We start from the raw sequence: 17562 nt of genomic DNA, 5'->3' as shown, positions 1-17562 counted from the left end.
GACCCTGGGTCAGGCCGTGTGGTGGACAGGAGAGTGCTATACTGCTGTAATCACACTCTTCCCGGAGCAAGTTCACCTGCTACACACGGCGCCTCCCACACTCTTTGTCACCGGACCGCCCGGTACAGGTAAAACCGTCGAATTGCAGCTGATGGGTACAGAATGGCTTCAGCGTGGTCACGACGTGCAAATTTTAAGTACTGGAAGCTGGAGCCGTGCAGCGAGCAGTATGCTGTTCCACGTGTTGCAGCAGACTGTTACCAAGCAACGGACACAAGTAACTTCTGTTGGTGTCCCGAACCTCCTGCAGTATAGTTTTGACGACGATGAAGACATAAAGAGGGCTGTGGAGGATTTGTCGCACCTGGCGAAGGATGGGTCATTGTACGTCATCGCTGATGAAGTGGGTCCTGATTTTGAGTAAGTTGCATAATGTGCGATGTACTTTTTGATGTAGAGGTAGTTGGGGGTCTAAGGAGAAGAAAGCCTACTGGTCGTACCATTCAGCTCACCTGTGAGTGGGGACCCTGCTGCTGGGCACCTTCCTCACAAAAGCTGGCGAAGATCAAACATCTCTTTAATTACGACGGCAAGCCATGAGACCCTTTACCTTTTCCTTACCTGAGTGCAGGTCGTGTTCATTGAACAGTACTCATCCACAATGGTTCTTTTTTAATGACATGACACCTACATAAGCACAGACGCAGTTTCTTTATTTCTGAGATGATTAGAAAAGTGCATCCTTCTTTTGAAATCTTTATCATAGAATACTTTGTACTGTACTGATATCAAACCGTATCATACACACACAAGGGATGAAAAATGCTTGTTTTCATTTTCTGTAACAGGTCACACTTCAAGACTTTCTGTGACAAGCTGCTTAAGGAGATTCCTTGTCTTTACTTTTGGGCTGCAAGTTGCTACCATCGACATGCCTCCTCGGGCTGGCAAGTGAAGTGTTTAACCAGACCCCTCCGTTCCCCACCGGCAGTCACCAGGGAGGTTGAGCAGAACGAGATAATGACAGTTGACCGTTTGGTGGAGCCCTACGATCAGCGGGGTGTGCCCGACCATACCGACGGCCCGCCTATCGTGCGACTGTATCACCGAGGAGAGGGTCACGAAAGGGACTGTCCAGTGGACTGTGTCACGTGTGGTCATGAAGTGGCCAGCCTCCTGCATAGTCTGGGGGTTGGTGTTTCGGGTAGGTGTGAACATCACCTGTAAAGATATTTGCCAAGGGATTTATATGATAAGTAATAGGTAAGAAGTTACCACGAGATTAACACAGCGTTCAAACTTCGTGTGTCTGTGTTAGGCAGTCTGATGGTATCGCGCGTGCGCACACATACAAACACACAGTCCCTTGTTCGCTCTTACTACAAATCACAAACAATTGCCTTTAGGCTGTCCAAACAAAGACATAATTTCTCGGGCCAGTACGAATATTATCACACACATACACTACATAAAGCCCTAGGGGTCACGGCCGCCTAAGTAGCAGAAATTAAAAATATAAGCACGTGAGCACCTGAGTTTTGACAAATGCATTACATATTGATATCTAGATTTAAAAGAAAAATATTCTCTTTCAGTTAGCAACCAGGTCCTCACATAAGTCTTGAATTCGTTGTAAAGAAAATTAAGAATAACACAGGAATTTGGTACCCATTGGAATCCGATCCACACAGCTTTACCCCGCAAGTGAGTAAAAGCTAAAATCTACACAACAGATAAGAGTTAGCGGATAACCACAAAGTTGCTCCAGGTACAGTAGCTTGATTGAAAGCACACGGCAGGTTACTTTTCATTGAAGAATTTCATGTCCACACACCAGTTCACAGTTAGTAAAAAGCAAAGTTAGTAAAAGTCGCTGCACACAGTAGGTTACTTGTGTTAGCAGCTACATAAAGATAAGTACAAACCACACAGTCATTTCTAATTCACCTCTGCCGGCTCTCGTCCATAATCGCTTTCCTCCCTCTCTACCTTCATTAATCCCCATGACATTTCAAACTCACCCTGTTTATACTCTATTCACTGAACGCTCTAGAAAATTACCCCCTACTATTACACCGCGGTATTGGCCCTTGTTTGAACCCCAAACAACAGGTCCAGCAGAAATCGCTGGACCCTCCACCCTCTGTAAAAATAAATAACTCTTTGTACCACCAGCCGTCCCTCTCCATCCCCGCAACAATAGAAACTGAAAATTATCGCCAAACCTTTTCAGGTCGTTGAGGGGGTGAGGTGTTAGAGACTCACTTTTCTCAGAGCCAGCTTTACGTGAGGGCGGTGACCATCTTCTCTTCCTCACTGCCTTACCTTCACCAACCCTCTTGGGAGTCAGGTACCCATTACCCGCCAGCTGGGTCCACTGGGGAAAGCTTGCCGTGCTAACTGGGAATTGAACCTGCGCGTTCTCAGCTCGGACACCCGCGCTCTAACCACTCGGCATTCCGTTTCCACAGCGACTTTGGCAACGGAAGAAAACTTATTTAAATTGTATTTGCTTTTGTGTTGCGGCACAGTCTGTAATTTTTTTTCTTAGTTTTGTTTTTGTTTCTTTGTTTTGTAAGAAAAACAATGCAACTGACGGTATTTATTATATTAAAGTTAATGGGGAAATAAATTTGAATGTTAACAGAGATTTTGACATCTCCGACGGCCCCCTCCACTCCAATCAGCCAGACACCCCCTTCTCTGCAGTGGAAAGACGTGATGGTGTTGTCTATGGAGGATGTAAGTGAAAACTCGGGTATGGTGAGAGGGCTGAGAAATGAAAGCATTCCGATTCGGGTGATGAGGATTTGTGACTTGGAGGACGTGGCCACGGCCCGCAGTGACGTGGTGTGGGTAGGGAATGGACGTCACGTCCGTGGTCTGGAGAGGAAAGTCGTTATATATTTGAACCATGTCGATTACGAACTCTATGCCAGACTTCACATCATGTCTCGATGTACTTCGCAGCTTGTGATTCTCTACGCTGAACACTAGTCGCCTGAATATTACTTACTCTCCAGCAACCCACACATATGTCCTTATGTTCAACAAATCCTACCTGAGGTTTTACCTTGGCTTTCCGTGACAGCTGTGACAGCAATAATTTCTGTGGCAAGTACTGCCTGCGCTTGTGACAACCATCTCTGTTGCTACATCCTGTGATTGACTGAATTTAGTCCAAACACTACAGACACTACAGTGAGAGCCAGATGTTGCAAGAGATCCCACTTTGCCTACAAATGAACGATCTACAGCTAAAGCCAAGGATAGTATATTATAAAAACCGTTAACTTGGGCGATTGTCTCCCTTGAGCATTCAGTCTGGCAAACAGTTGTCTCCCTTAGCTCGGGCATGAAGGAGTTCCCACAATGACTACAAGTGACCCTCAAAGTTCACACTGTTCCGTGTAAGAGTATATGTTATCCTGCATTTTGTGTTGTTTGTTGGGTAAGTACATTAGTTTTTTGGTAAGTTTAATAATTTTCTACCTCTGTGATTATGTTATCCTAGTAAAATGACTTCAGAGACTTTTTAAAAATTCTATTTTTGTTCTGTTTTTGTTGTAAATTTGTTGCTGTGTGTTTAGCATTTTTAGATTTGTTTATACCCATTAAAGACGATTAAGAGATTATGAAAACACAGAGAGAGAGAGAGAGAGGGAGAGAGGGAGAGACGGAGAGAGGGAGAGAGGGAGAGAAGAGAGGAGAGAGAAGAGAGGAGAGAGAGAGAGACCGAAAACAAACGTGAATCTGCAGAGGTATAAATATATTAGTCACAGTAAAAGTTATTCTTGTGTTTTAAGGCAGCCAGAATGCACTCAATAAAACCTGGTTTGATATTAAATATGTGTCCCTGTTCTTTTGGGTATAGAAATAGCAAAATAAAAAAATACACTTGAGGAACTTGTTTGCTTATTTGATTGAATGAAAACGTGATAATGCTGCAGCTTTTTCGGTGTCAGACCATCTGTGCTCCTTTTCTCACAAGACTCGGATTAACATTATTTTTGCAATGATAAACATCAACTCTGTTTATTAACATTATAAGCATGTTATTTTTCTTTCGGATTTCAAACGACTGTCATAGGAGTTTCATAAGAGTAACAAAGAGGTTTCCTTCGTGCTTTCTTAACCAGATACACTCCCCATACGCACCTCAACTGTATTCCTGTTCTGTATTACTGTATGATATGAATTCAGCACAGTGTAAACAGACCGCTACGACTCAATAAGACAACTCGACCATTACTTATGGACAACCACACGTAAGACAACTTGACCACTCCCTAAAAAGTAAACATTTTTTGCAAAATGCCACAGTAATCAGCATATTATTGTTGTTAAAATATGGTGTGGGAATGAAAATTAAATGTCAACCGACAAACATTTAAAGTTTCTCCAAGTATAATATTAAAAAAAACAGAAAATCGTTCACTTTGTTGTGCTTTCCTTGGTGAGTATTGCGATCTCTTCTTTATCATTGAGCAAGATGGCTTGGTTAAAATTTGTAGAAACAATTCTCACTGTATGATTTCATCATACTCTTTTATAATTTGTGAACACTTTGAGATTAAAAAAAGTCTTATTAACAGTTCAAAAATTATATTTTCGTATTTTCAGAATATTGGTATTAGATACGTAATATTTACGTGAGTAAGCATCTCTGATCATTTTTGCACGATTTCAGAAATAAAAATAGGTACGTTTTACTCACTTAATTTGCTCACCATGGAAGACAGGAAAAAGAAAATTAAACAGCGGTAAATACTGTCCTTTAACATAATTAGAGTCAAAACAAAACAAGAACAAACCAGGTGGTTTTAGGAAGAGGAAACATCTTGGCCTTCGACACAGGTTTGTGTGCGAGACACTTAGAAACAGAGAGAAGACAGCTTGAATGTCAATGGTAAGTGTGTTGAAAGAAACACACACACACATACACATACACACATTGTAAATAGATCTCTCCATTGTGTTTGCTACTGTGCAGAAGAAAGTACTCCAGTCAGAACTCATAATGGTCTACACAGTATAATCGGCACAGTCAAAGTGGAATCAAATATTTAATTTAAATTAACTACAACACGATGAGATCTGTGAAAATATTTTTTGACATGTTTCTCAGATCTATGTGAGAAAAATAGCATCGCGCAGTGATCTGACATAGGGCAAAGTTCACATCCGTTAGTTGTCGCTTTTGGGAGAATATCTGAGTCATCAAGGCGTACAATGAATTTAAATACTGTACATTTGCACCTCACTGACAATAACTTTATATTTAAACAGTAATCGTAACATTGTTCTCCCTTTTAGATTTTGATTTTCTACGAAAATGTGGGATCTACTGCAAGTACGAGCGGTCACTACACTTCCGCTGTGATAACAGAAAAGATCGACAACAGACAAGTCTGTGAAATTTAACCTCTCAAATAGAAGATTCGAATCCGAATTCATTTTAGCATGTAAGCAAGTCACTGAGATGGAAGCTACAGCAACATCCAGCCCCTCATCTTTCAAACTTGCGCTGGTCAGCTGCTTGATATTCCTTGGTCTGCTCGCTTGCTGCTCTGGTATGGTCACAACACTTTGCATGGTCTGACTTGGTGTAATTATTATGTATACAGAAGTTGTACAACTGTAGGCGTATTGCTACTCATGTTGACATTTCTTTTATTACAGTGTGGTTTGAATCATAACTTTGAACTTCTTTTCTATAATATTAATACTATGATTATTACGTGTGACTCGTTTTGGTTTTAGATCTACATCTAACGGTTTTGATCTCAAATTATCAGGTTTTCCTAATTTACAAGATTTTGTTACTAAAGACAATTTAATATTTTTACTTACTGTGTTACTGAAGATATAATATATTGTTTAGTTTCCTGTATCACAACATCACTAAATGTATTTTTTAGCCTTCCAAGCTTATTCACGACACCAGACCTCAAATATAAACAGAAAAACGTTAGTCTGCTCCTCTTAACACATCCCGGGACACAGCGGAGAACCGCAAACAATTTAAACATTTTGATTTGAGTCGTGCAATGCTGGACATGCAGCCGTTACGTCCGTTATACTTCGAGATTCAAATGTTGGACTTGAACATTCCCAATCCGAAGTTTCAAGCCATTACCAGAAGTCTTTTAGCCACAGATAGATCACTGCCTTTTCTTGTGAACGTTACAATACGCTTGGTGACATCCAAGTCATCCCAACGTCACGTTATAGTTATTAGATTAATTGCGAGCTCCTTAGTGTTGATTTACTAGTCCGGTGGATCTGTGAAAAAACACGAAAGACTCGGAACTAACTGTGACATAAGCTTTGTCTGAGGAAAAAAAATTATAAAAAAATATTTTTCCTTTTCACACCGTCAAAGATAAAAGTCATAAAGCTGACGTCTAACAACGCAAGAAATGACTGTCATCGTTACAACAAAGCATTCAAATCGTTTACGACATTAAGAAATCAGTACCATAGCATTTAATGTAAGTCCACTTTTTACCTGACTCAGTTCCTACTTTCCTGAGTTCTCTACTCTTCACCCTAGGAATCGTCTTCGCCATTTACCGCAGCCATCGAGGTCTTCCTTACGACTACAGTGGTCCCCCTTGTCATTACAAACATGACAACAATGGCGCCATCACCATGTACACCTACCAAGCTCTTACACAATCAACATGACACTTCAGTAACTCGATGAAACAACATGCATCATTAAAAATAAAGTTTTGAAAGCAAACATTATCAAGCGTGATAATGCTGCTTCAGAAAGCAGCGTCCTCAAAACAACTCAGTTATGTAGATGCTTTTCGTGAGTTTTCTGTTTTCTGTATGTTTTTGTAACAGTTAGTTTTGGGTTCAATCACAGATCCAGCGGGCCATAGATTGATTGAGGTCTCTTTGAAATCCATAAATCCATTGTTTGCCTAGGTATTCCTTTTTCTTTGGTATGTCACGTGCCCCTAAAGTATGCAATTTCAAATGAATGGGAAGATTCGGGCAAAGAATACATTAATTTCAAAAAACCTTGGCCTCATTTGTGAGATTGAGCCTAAATATTCAGTAGAGTTTAAGGTTTACTGTGAATATAGTAAGTTAACATACCATTTGTATGATGTTGAACTTGAACATGAAAAAGTAGCAGATAATGTTTTGATTTAAAAATCACGTGATTCTTAAAGCGTTGGAATGACCAATAAAACAGCAAATAAAGAATCCGCCACTTCAATACACTCATGCAGCATTATATTTTTTAATGTTAGAATTTTTAATTGCTCTTCAGGTCAATGTTGACAAGACGCGTGTGTTTGACATTAGGTCAAGCGTTAGTTAGGAAGGTGTTAATACCTACTAACAAGTAAATACATAGCACATTATGTTTGCTCATTGTAGCTTTTGTATTTGGAAATCTATGAGAGAAACTTGTTATTAATGATGATGATGATTATGATGATGATGATGATGATGATGATTATTATTATTAGTATTATTATTTCAGGTCAAATGAAAAACAAGGAATTTAAAGTCTCATGTCAGAGTTTTTATGTAAAAGACACATTAGGAGCTGTAACATGTGAGGTGAACTTTGATATATTACAATACACGTGCCAACCTCCTCCCAAAACTGGCCGTCTTCTTCAAGCTAAAATAAGTAATGACTTACTGCCTAAATGCCAAATGGATTCTATGGCTACGTTATGGGGCTGCCAAGGAAAGGAACCAGCAGATGGAGTTTTCAGCTGTGAACAAGTGAGCAACAACGTAGTGAAATATCACTGCCATTTTATTGCAACTGAAAGATTCGAACAAAAACACGCAAGCTGTTCCATTTCTTGCCAAAATACTAGCACGGGAGTACGCTATTGGGCGCTCGTTACCGAGAACTGCCTTTTGAAGTTTGGTAAGTTCCTTTTACTATTTAATTTTTTGTGTCTGTGTGCGTTTTCACTCTTGCCCATTGTGTCAGAGATCACTACATTGTTTTGCTGTCGTCAGTCGATGTCGGATACTAAGCATGATGTTTACTGTCAGCGACTGTCACTGTGCATCGTGTCCTATGGCAGCAACAGCTCGACACTACGCATTGTCCTGATTAAGTTAAACAAACATTATCAACGATATTTTTCAGCTGGAAAGATGTTGAGCATTTCACGAAAATGTAGAGATCTTCTGTCGTAGGAAAAAAACCTTCAAACATTCCACTTCATTTAACTTCCTCCTCTTGTATCCATCCTATGAGACGCAATCAGACAAAACCTATTTACTCCCCGCCATCAGCTCTTATTGTTTATGGACTTGTTGCCTTTGATCCACTTCTTGCACAACTGATTGCAGTCTGTCCTCTCGTCCTACGTTCTGCCTATTATGACTTGTGCGCGGTTGATGTTCACTGATGATTAAGTTTCTTTCCTTCATATTACTGTGTGCATGCATTTCAGGACCAGAAACCTTATATCTGTAGATAGCTTTCTTGTTGTTTGGGAAACATTGGGTCAGTGGTAAGTTGGGTCACCTACATTTTACACGCTTTGCCGGTCACGTGATCTAGTAAAGGATGGAGAGCTGTGGAGAAAAGAAAATGTGAACACTTAAGTTTAATACTTTACGAGACGAGTTGAGATACTTTACAAAAATCTTACAATTGTAAATGGGTGACCTGAGTGTTTTCTCGTGTTCTTGGTTTCGAGGAAAAAAATGTAGCCCTGCTTGATATCACAGACACGGAACGAGACATCATAGACACGGAACGAGACATCATAGACACGGAACTAAGTATCTTCTTGATATCATAGACACGGACGTATCTATACGGTCCTGGGCTTTTGCTGTTTCTTTCTTTCATTCATAGGTCCTGGGCTTAATACTAAATTGTCTTTAGCTACGTCACCTTCACACAGGCGATGGATAAAGAGCTATATAGAGGTAGATTCGAGATATACAGCTTCAGTATGATGATAAGCTACGTCTGATGGTTAATGTAGGAAAAAAGGTAGAGATTTGTAGAGAAAATGTAGCTGCATGCATAAAAAAGGTAAAAGATTAAGATTTTGCAAATAAAGGGGGAGAGAATAATACACAATAAGCTTACAATGAATATCTTAATATCTAGAAAATAAAAGTTTACCGAATGGTTAATTCTATTAAAACTTAAATATCAATATTTTTTTAGAAAAAAAAATTGACAGAAATCATTAAGCTCGGAAATGTGAATCTACAGAATATTATATAATGAAGTTGATTAAAGCTCAATCTTTAAAGGGACACCACAAAATAAGGAACCACAACCAACTCTAAAACCACCAGTACCACCATCACAACCAACTCAAGCACCCCCAGGACCACCATCACAACCAACTGAAGCACCACCAGGACCATCAACTCGAGGACCACCGAAAAAACGACCATCACCGCAAAAAGGGAAAAAATTTCCACTAATGGCATTCCTTATTGGTTGTGCCATTGCTGGTGTCACTGGTGAGTAATAGCATGTATGTTTAATATCGCTGGAACATCAGAGGGAATGTAACAACGTGCTGTTTGTGCAATATTTATGTGTGTGTGTTTAAATGAACGTAAGTAATTAATATAAAACTCTTGAGGAAAGTGTATCCACCGCCACCAAGTTCTTCTTGTCTGGGTTTTCTTAAAACTGTGGACGGGATGCCATAGAACTCACACACACGCACGTACGAGGTCGTTGGAGAGAACAGAAAGATCTCGGGGCTGGAAATTGTAATGGTAAAATCTCAAGGATGCTATTGGATTACCAAATTAGATATTTCTTTCACATTTGCATGACAGATGGTGTCAGTCTATAAGTGCAACCCTAGCAATCTAGTGTCTGGTGAGCTAGACTGTACCCTATAGTTATGAATTTAGTTTTTATATGTATTAGTTGTGGGTTAAAAATTACTAGGATGAACAATGATAGACATTTACTATTTGTAACGTTTTGTGTCATGGCTTTGTTCTCTCCACTTCAGTAGGAAATACACATCTCAATCAAACATCAGTCGTGAAAGATTGGTCATTCACTGTACATATCGCTTTTAACAAAGTGATCACATATATGTTCTATGTACTTAGATTTTCATGGGTAGAATATAATGAAAGAATGGTTTACTTTGAATTTTGCTGTGAAGCTTATCTGCTTCTTAGAGAAAGATAAACAGGAATGTGTACACTTTGTCAGTTTATTTAAACAGTAAGCTTGTCATCAGTAGATAAAAGTATACTGAAGTCATTGTTATTATGTTTTTACTCACTGAAACTTTGATAAAAAATTGTTAGCTTTGATTGATTACATTTTTTTCCTTATCAGTGTATATCGAAAGCTTGAATTATAATATTGCCATAGTTGTTGTCTCTCCCGTTTCTCTGACGACAATAACCCTGAAATAAATAACAACAGCAGCCCCCCATACAACTGGCTACATTGCATATTTAAGACAAGCAATTGCTAAACACTGTTGACGGTTTGTGTAGGGTAGAACAGGTTTGTGAGATTGAAATATCCCTAACAATCAGTATAGACTGGGGGCAGGAGCGGGGGCTCTACTAAATAGCAGGACTGTGTGGTAGTTGTTTACCCACTGAATGTGTTCACTGACATCACGTACAGACTGGACTGAGTATTCTCTATTGCCATGTTAATATTGGAGAAATACAATGATCAAAATGATGAGAGCGTATCAAGCTACTTTACTGATTTCAGTTGAATGTCAGCAGGTCAAGACATACTACAACGACACTTATTATCAGACAGCAAATGTCATCGCCCAGGTCAACAAACGTAGTGCTGCCCTTTGTCCACTAAACCCAAAGTGTAATGAAAGTCATTGGTGATCTTATAACTAGAATAATATCATAATTGTAAATGTGTTCGCCCTTTCAAGACTCCATGACCAGAGAGAAGAAATGTTATCTAAGTGGGTTCAGTCACATCGAAATATCTCCAGGCTTTACGAAGACAATACTGCAGGCACGGATCTACATAGATATTTTGTAAATAGCTGTCTGTAGGTAAGAAAATAACAAAAAGAGAAGACAAACGAAAGTCCGACAATAGCAGAGAGTAATCAGACCTGTCCCTCATTCCACAGACAAAAGGGCGGAGTACTGAGTGTCCCCCTCTACGATAATGAGGATTACAGGACATGTTGCTGCTTCTGCTGAGTAGGATGATAATGATGAAGGTTTTACTATTTAAGCTCACTTAAGGATAAAACTGGAAAAGAAATTTTGAATCTGAGACACAAAAGTGTCCCGAGCTTATCAATTACATTTAAACTTTGGTCTCTTGCAGTATTAGTGGCGTGCCTGACGTGGAGAAAGTGTCGTACAAACGAAAGGTAAATATTTTCCTAATAATTTTTTTGTCAGAAATAAACTAATGATTTGGACATGAGGTGGAGAGAGCATAACAAGGCCCAACGCTAAATATCTTCGTAATAGCTTATTAGTGAGAAAAAAGAGACAGAATGATTTGGACATGTATAAATGACTTTTAACAGATTATTACTTTTGTTATAAACAACAACGTATTCCTTAGGTGTGGAATCTTTCAAAATTGAGAGATAAAGATAATCAAACACGCTGAATTTACAAGTATTGTGGGAAACTAGTGCACACAATTTCTCACTGACGAGTCCGGAGGTGTTTTGTATTATTTCTTCCCCACAAACACAAACTAAACCTGGCTCCGCTCGTTAAATAAACTTTATAAATCACTTTGATAACTGTAAACTTCTTTTACCTTATTTATACCCTTTGCTTCTACAGTGACTCAGAGGCTCCAGAAAAGTAAGTGAATTTTTACCTTGAACAGTTTATAACATCTAACCACAGACATGCAAACAATCATGAAAGTACAGAAGTACTGTAGTACTAATACACGGGACTGACAAAGAGACAGACGGTGTTGGAGAAATGTATTTTACTAATATCTTAAGGAACACTTTTTTATCGTATTCATTAACGATTTTGCTTAAAAATGAAGTAGATTATTTTTATACAAATGTCGTCTCATTCCTGGTAAAATGCTTTGAAAATGACCTTAATTTACAAGACAGATATTATTGACTAAAATGTGGCTCCAACAAACACGCGCCATGGTACCCCAGCCCATGACGAGCTGAGAGGATGTGGTGAAGGTTTGAGTTGATTGTCCATAAACAGATGCTAAATGTTGCCAAATGTGAAGTCATCCACCTTGTATATTTGGCCAAAACTGAATTCCTTCGTGCTGACATCAGTACTTGTTACTCGAGTAGGAGCCTGGTTAGGACCTGCAACCACCTGTTAGCCGCACAAACAGACCACAACTGCCCACAGTCATTGCACTTGCTTTAGTACCAAAGGCCTTCAGTGAGATTTTTGTCCACAAGATTCTTGACATCCAGGCTATACTTGATCAACTGCCTGTGCACCCTTCAGCTCTCGCTAACGACTTCGAGGATCTGGAAAGTCCAAAGTGTACCTTCGCTTCATTTCAGCCGATCTCGGAAAGTTAGCTTAGGACCATCACACTCCAGTCCAAATCCACAGCTTATCCACTGGACCCAGCTCCCACCCCATTACTGGTAGAGTGTCTCGGCACCCTACTCCCTGCCCTCTCCGAAATAGTAAATGATGTATTGTCCTCTGGCAACTTCCCAACTACCTTCATAACTGCTTTAGTGAAACCGCTGTTAAAAACTCTACCCTTGACATCAGCGTGCTAAACAATTACCACCCAGCTTCAAACTTGCCAAAACCTGTTAAAAATCCTTGATAAAGTAGTTCTCAATCAAATTCTTTCCTATTTTAACCCTGGAAATTTGATTTCTTATTAGAGCTTTTAATACAACTTTAATATTTTCGAAGTAGGCTGAACTTTTTTCATATTTGTCGTTACAGGACAGAGCTACAGACAGACGCATCAGGATGGTAAGTGAGAATTACTTCTTAGACAAAAAAACGACAAGAAAACGGACTTGTCATTGACAACAGAGACAAGAAGTTGCCTTTAACACAAATGCACGGTTTTAATGATAGTCAGACAATTGTGAAACAAAACTCTGGGTTTATAAATGTTAGGTCCTGCACAACTGAGGTACACTCGTAGAATCTTCACATATCACAGACCCTATATTTCCAAGTGCTACCCTTTGCCCGAAGAAATCTTTCCCCAAGTCCTTCTTATCAGTTGCGATGTCTGTCCGTATCACGTGACACTGATGATGCTGAGCCTTACAACGGTGGCTGTGTGGTTGTGACTGTGTGAGTGTTGTTGTGTGAGTGACTGTGGTTGACGTTGTTGTATACAGATATTTTAAACAAAAGTACAGATGCGTTCTGTTGTATTCTCACAGTATTATCGGAGTTGTAGACTTCAGTTTATGTACCTAATAAAAGGTGCTTCTACAGGGCTTCTTTCTTCATAAGAAGCTAAGCAATTCCACTTACTATTACAAGTTTAATAGTTTGGAAGTAGGCGTAATTATTTTTATTTGTTGTTGCAGGACAGAGACAACTACAGCAACAACAGAATTGTAAGTGGACATTACTATTCGGACGAGAAAATGAAAACAAAAAAAAAAACCAGACGCAATTGAAACCAGACATAAACTCTTTCTTTAACACTAATACACAGTTAAGGTGATATTTAGACCATTGTGAAACCAAAATTCGGTTTTTATGTCTATCCATAGCACGTGACACTAGTGATGGTGAGCCTGACAACAGTGGTTGTGTGGCTGGGTGTGACTTTGAGTGATGCTGTGTGGGTGACTGTGGTTGACTTTGTTGTTCCCTCTTTGTGGTTTATTAGTTATGATAGCTTAACAAAAGAAAGATTTTCCATCTCTGTTGTAGACAGAAATAAAATAAAAAGGAATGGTATTGTATTTTCACAGTATTACTGGAGTAGTTGACTTAAATATATGTACCTATATATAGGGGTACATTTTTATATTTGTTGTTGCAGGACAGAGCAACCTACAACAATATCAGGAATGTGAGTATAAATTACTAGTCAGACGAGAAAATGGAAAAAAAACAGACGCAATTGAAAACAGACATTAAAGCTCTCTTTAACACTAATACACAGTTAAGGTGGTATTTAGACAATTGTGAAACCAAAATTCGGTTTTATGTCTATCCGTAGCACGTGACACTAATGATGGTGAGCCTGAGTAGTTGACTAAAATGTATGTACCTATTTAAATGTGCATCTACTATTACTTATGAGAGCTTTTAACAAAGAAAAAGTTTCTTTCTGTTGTGAACAGAAATACAAAAAAAGAGATGCTTTGTATCTTATCCTCGCCGTATCATCGTAGTTGTAGACAAATTTAAATTCCTTTTAAAATGTTCTGAACTGTACTGTGCTTGTCCCTTCAAAAGAAGCTAAGACATTCTACTTAATATTACAACTTTAATGTTTTGGAAGTGGGTGTGAATATCTATATTTGCTGTTGCAGGGCCGAATAACAGTCAGAAATATCACCGTAAGTCGAAATTACTAGCCAGACGGAAAAATGACAAGCAGACCTACATGTAATTGAGAACAGACAGATGGTGGGACTGATGGATGTATAAAGAGATTGAACGTCAAACGTATACCTGACCAGCTTGTGATGTCGTTCGACTGACAGATGGAAAGACATCAAAGACATTCAAAACAGACGTGTATACACAGACAGAGGATGATGTGCATACATCTAGTGTAAATAAATCCAGCGATCAGAAGAAACACATTGTCTAATCAAGGCAGTTAATGTTTTCACATTCGATTTACATTGTGCTACATTGCTTTTTACGTTAATTATCCTTCTGAAGAAACAAATCAAATGTGTATAATTTATACGTTACAAACTGTTTGAAACCGTTTTGTTTGTTGTTTTTTTTTTTTTTATCTTTCCTGCAGTCAAGAAGAAGCAGCTGAGGGGGAGTAAAGAACCGGAACTACAACAAAACATCACAACAACTGCAGTGACCAGAAATAGAGAGCAACTCGTTCAACACATGAGAACAGAATACTGAATTTTGATGATTACTGATTTGATTTTACATAAATTTATTATGACTTACCGGCATGTGGCAATGATGATAGCACAGAAAGCAACGAAATCTAGTGTGTAGAGATCGAAGGAGTATGTTTAAAATATAGATACTGAGTTTTTTGTAACTTTTAATCATCAGTAGCATCAAAAGTATCCAAAATGAAAAAAAGCCCAAAAAACAAAAAACAACAAACAAAAAAAAACAAAAAAAAAATTTACTGCGATCAATTAAATATTAATTTGTGATTATTTTTAGACAATTTCTTTTCTTTTACGTTTTAACATTCTCCGACGAATTTGTTTCGTCTGTTATCAAGAAAAGTATAAAAAATAGAAAATTATATTAGTTATAGATATATCCTTTACCTTAGCAAACAAATATAAACAGTCTTTGTATTTTGTAATCTTAATTCTATTGTAATAGTGGTTATTACAATTTGATAACTTTATAAAAGTTAAAAGAAGTGCATGAGATTGTAATATTTTGTCACAAAAATAATAAACAGCATGAAACCAAAAAGGCAGCTACTCGTGATTTAGTCTGAATTGTTTAGCCAGGTCTAGGTGACAAAGTCTCTGTTGTTTAGCTAGTATTTTTTGCTTGTAGTTCAAGTTATTTAAACCACTAACAATTTTGTGATCAAGTTACGACCGCTCTTGTTACGAATACCGACACGAACACAAATACTAATGGTTTATTTTGTTAGGTCTTTGGGTTTGAATAAAACATTAAAGAGGAATTATATACACAATAGATAAAAAAATATCTTTAAAGTAGCATTTCTTTTCTTTGTCGCTAAATATGAAAAGTTGCTAAGGTTAGATAGTATTATTTTAGTTTGGCAAAAATACATTTTCGAAATAAAACTTTTTGTTAGATCTATCAGACATGGACAGCATAAGATAAAGTTGAACTCATCCTCTTCATTGATGTGACACATAGAGAACATCTTACTTATATTATTGACAGAATATCTTAAAGCATGTGACTTAAGGTCTGAAAATCCAAATCGAAGTCACACTAATGCATTTCTAGTAAGTATCTTAATATTTTTCATGTGTGTCACAGATTTAACTGATATAAAAACTAAATCTGTCACTATTATATAATTCCATTTTTTCCAGTGACAATCAATTATTCATTGTTTAAAAACATTTAATAAAACTGTTTACTGCTTCCACTCCTTGATTTAACAAAATGGTCTAAGGCCACACCTAAATACAAGTAGCCTGATCTCAGACACCCATTAAAACATTGGTCTGACTTACATATCAGGTAACCTGGTAACTACGTTCACAGACTGGTACTCTATCTTGTATAATGTAAATAATAATGCAAAATACTGCTTTCTTGATCATGGCAATTTTCTCTTTCTAGAGACAGATAAAAGTCAAATACTTATCTGTTTGACTATATATATATTAACCACATTCTTTTGCAAATAAAAGGATAAATATTTCCATAAAATCATATGAAAAAGTTGCCTATGTTTTCCATTCTTCATAATTTCTAAAGATAGTTTATTAATAAAAGCGAACAAAGAATAAGGCTACACACAGCTGTTTTCATGGTTCAGGGTGGTCAGGATTTCACGCCTGTCGGAATATTTGAAATTTTGAGCTAACTTCACTTTGTCATAGATTGTGAATTATTGAAGGTTAATGGATGCGAAGATTAAATTTCAGACCAAAATGTGGACAGTTTTTGCCGATTTTGAGCTATTTTATGGACAAGCTGGCGAGGTCAAAGACCGCCCTGTACTTTAGAAAATTGGGTACGTGTTGCTTTAGATACGGACTACAAACCGGGCTTTCAAAGAAAACGACGTTTCACACTGGAGGGTTAACGTGTTGTCTTTTTCCGGAAATGATGGTTACTCGCGGGGATTCCCACTTCGGTCCCTTCAAAGGGCATCTCTTCCAAAACCCGCCGGGTTCCAAAACTGGTTTTCCGAAAGGGTCCCAGCTCTTGTATTACAAGAGTCCCTTAAGGGACCAATGAGTGCTTTAAGGTTGGGTCATGAGTGAGTATAGTGATCTCAATCTTTTTATATATATATATAATTAAGGAAGACCGCTCGGTCAAAATTCGTAGCTGTCGTATCCTAGAGAAATGACTATTTTATAGAGAGTCTAGGCAGAAGACCTTGACCCTGTGTGAGTGGGGAGATAGAAACTTAGAAACAGAGAGACGAAAGGTTTCATGCCAATGGTAAGTGTATTTAAAGAAACACAGACGCACACACACATAAACACAGACGCACACTGTAAAAAGATCTCTGTTTTGGTTGTCACTGTGCAGAAGAAAGTTCTCCAGTCAGAACTCATAATGGTCTACACAGTATAATCGGCACAGTCATAGTGGAATCAAATGTTTAATTCAAATGAACTACAACACGATAGGATCTGTGAAAATATTTTTTGACATGTTTCTCAGATCTATGTGAGAAAAATAGCATCGCGCAGTGATCTGACATAGGGCAAAGTTCACATCCGTTAGTTGTCGCTT

The 17562-nt window shown here is 38.1% G+C and overlaps 2 protein-coding genes across 2 annotated transcripts; both read left to right on the top strand.

Moving 5' to 3' along the window:
• The first annotated feature begins 14 nt into the window (after positions 1–14).
• On the top strand, positions 15–3902 carry LOC112575833. The gene is made up of 3 exons (XM_025257890.1): positions 15–420; positions 849–1204; positions 2648–3902. The coding sequence occupies exons 1-3, from the start codon at positions 152–154 to the stop codon at positions 2995–2997; spliced, it is 975 nt and encodes a 324-aa protein (XP_025113675.1). The 5' UTR covers positions 15–151; the 3' UTR covers positions 2998–3902.
• Positions 3903–5260: 1358 nt separating this feature from the next.
• LOC112575834 lies at positions 5261–15216 on the top strand. The gene is made up of 10 exons (XM_025257891.1): positions 5261–5573; positions 7508–7909; positions 9268–9483; positions 11315–11360; positions 11791–11811; positions 12907–12936; positions 13512–13541; positions 13976–14005; positions 14472–14498; positions 14918–15216. The coding sequence occupies exons 1-9, from the start codon at positions 5483–5485 to the stop codon at positions 14479–14481; spliced, it is 876 nt and encodes a 291-aa protein (XP_025113676.1). The 5' UTR covers positions 5261–5482; the 3' UTR covers positions 14482–14498; positions 14918–15216.
• Positions 15217–17562: the final 2346 nt, after the last annotated feature.

Source organism: Pomacea canaliculata, linkage group LG11 (genome assembly GCF_003073045.1).
Source record: "Pomacea canaliculata isolate SZHN2017 linkage group LG11, ASM307304v1, whole genome shotgun sequence".
Lineage (NCBI taxonomy): Eukaryota > Metazoa > Mollusca > Gastropoda > Architaenioglossa > Ampullariidae > Pomacea > Pomacea canaliculata.
Note: the sequence above shows the minus strand (reverse complement) of the source record. Positions and strands in the feature narration are given on the sequence as shown.

What these genes read in the sequence shown, in the direction of transcription:
- LOC112575834 (XM_025257891.1), top strand. Translation starts at nt 5,483, where the DNA reads ATGGAAGCTACAGCAACATCCAGCCCCTCATCTTTCAAACTTGCGCTG. An exon ending in TCTGCTCGCTTGCTGCTCTG is followed by an intron (nt 5,574 to 7,507) that starts GTATGGTCACAA and finishes TTATTATTTCAG; the next exon opens with GTCAAATGAAAAACAAGGAA. An exon ending in ACTACAGCAACAACAGAATT is followed by an intron (nt 13,542 to 13,975) that starts GTAAGTGGACAT and finishes TTGTTGTTGCAG; the next exon opens with GACAGAGCAACCTACAACAA.
- LOC112575833 (XM_025257890.1), top strand. Translation starts at nt 152, where the DNA reads ATGGGTACAGAATGGCTTCAGCGTGGTCACGACGTGCAAATTTTAAGT. An exon ending in GAAGTGGGTCCTGATTTTGA is followed by an intron (nt 421 to 848) that starts GTAAGTTGCATA and finishes TTTCTGTAACAG; the next exon opens with GTCACACTTCAAGACTTTCT. An exon ending in TCTGGGGGTTGGTGTTTCGG is followed by an intron (nt 1,205 to 2,647) that starts GTAGGTGTGAAC and finishes GAATGTTAACAG; the next exon opens with AGATTTTGACATCTCCGACG.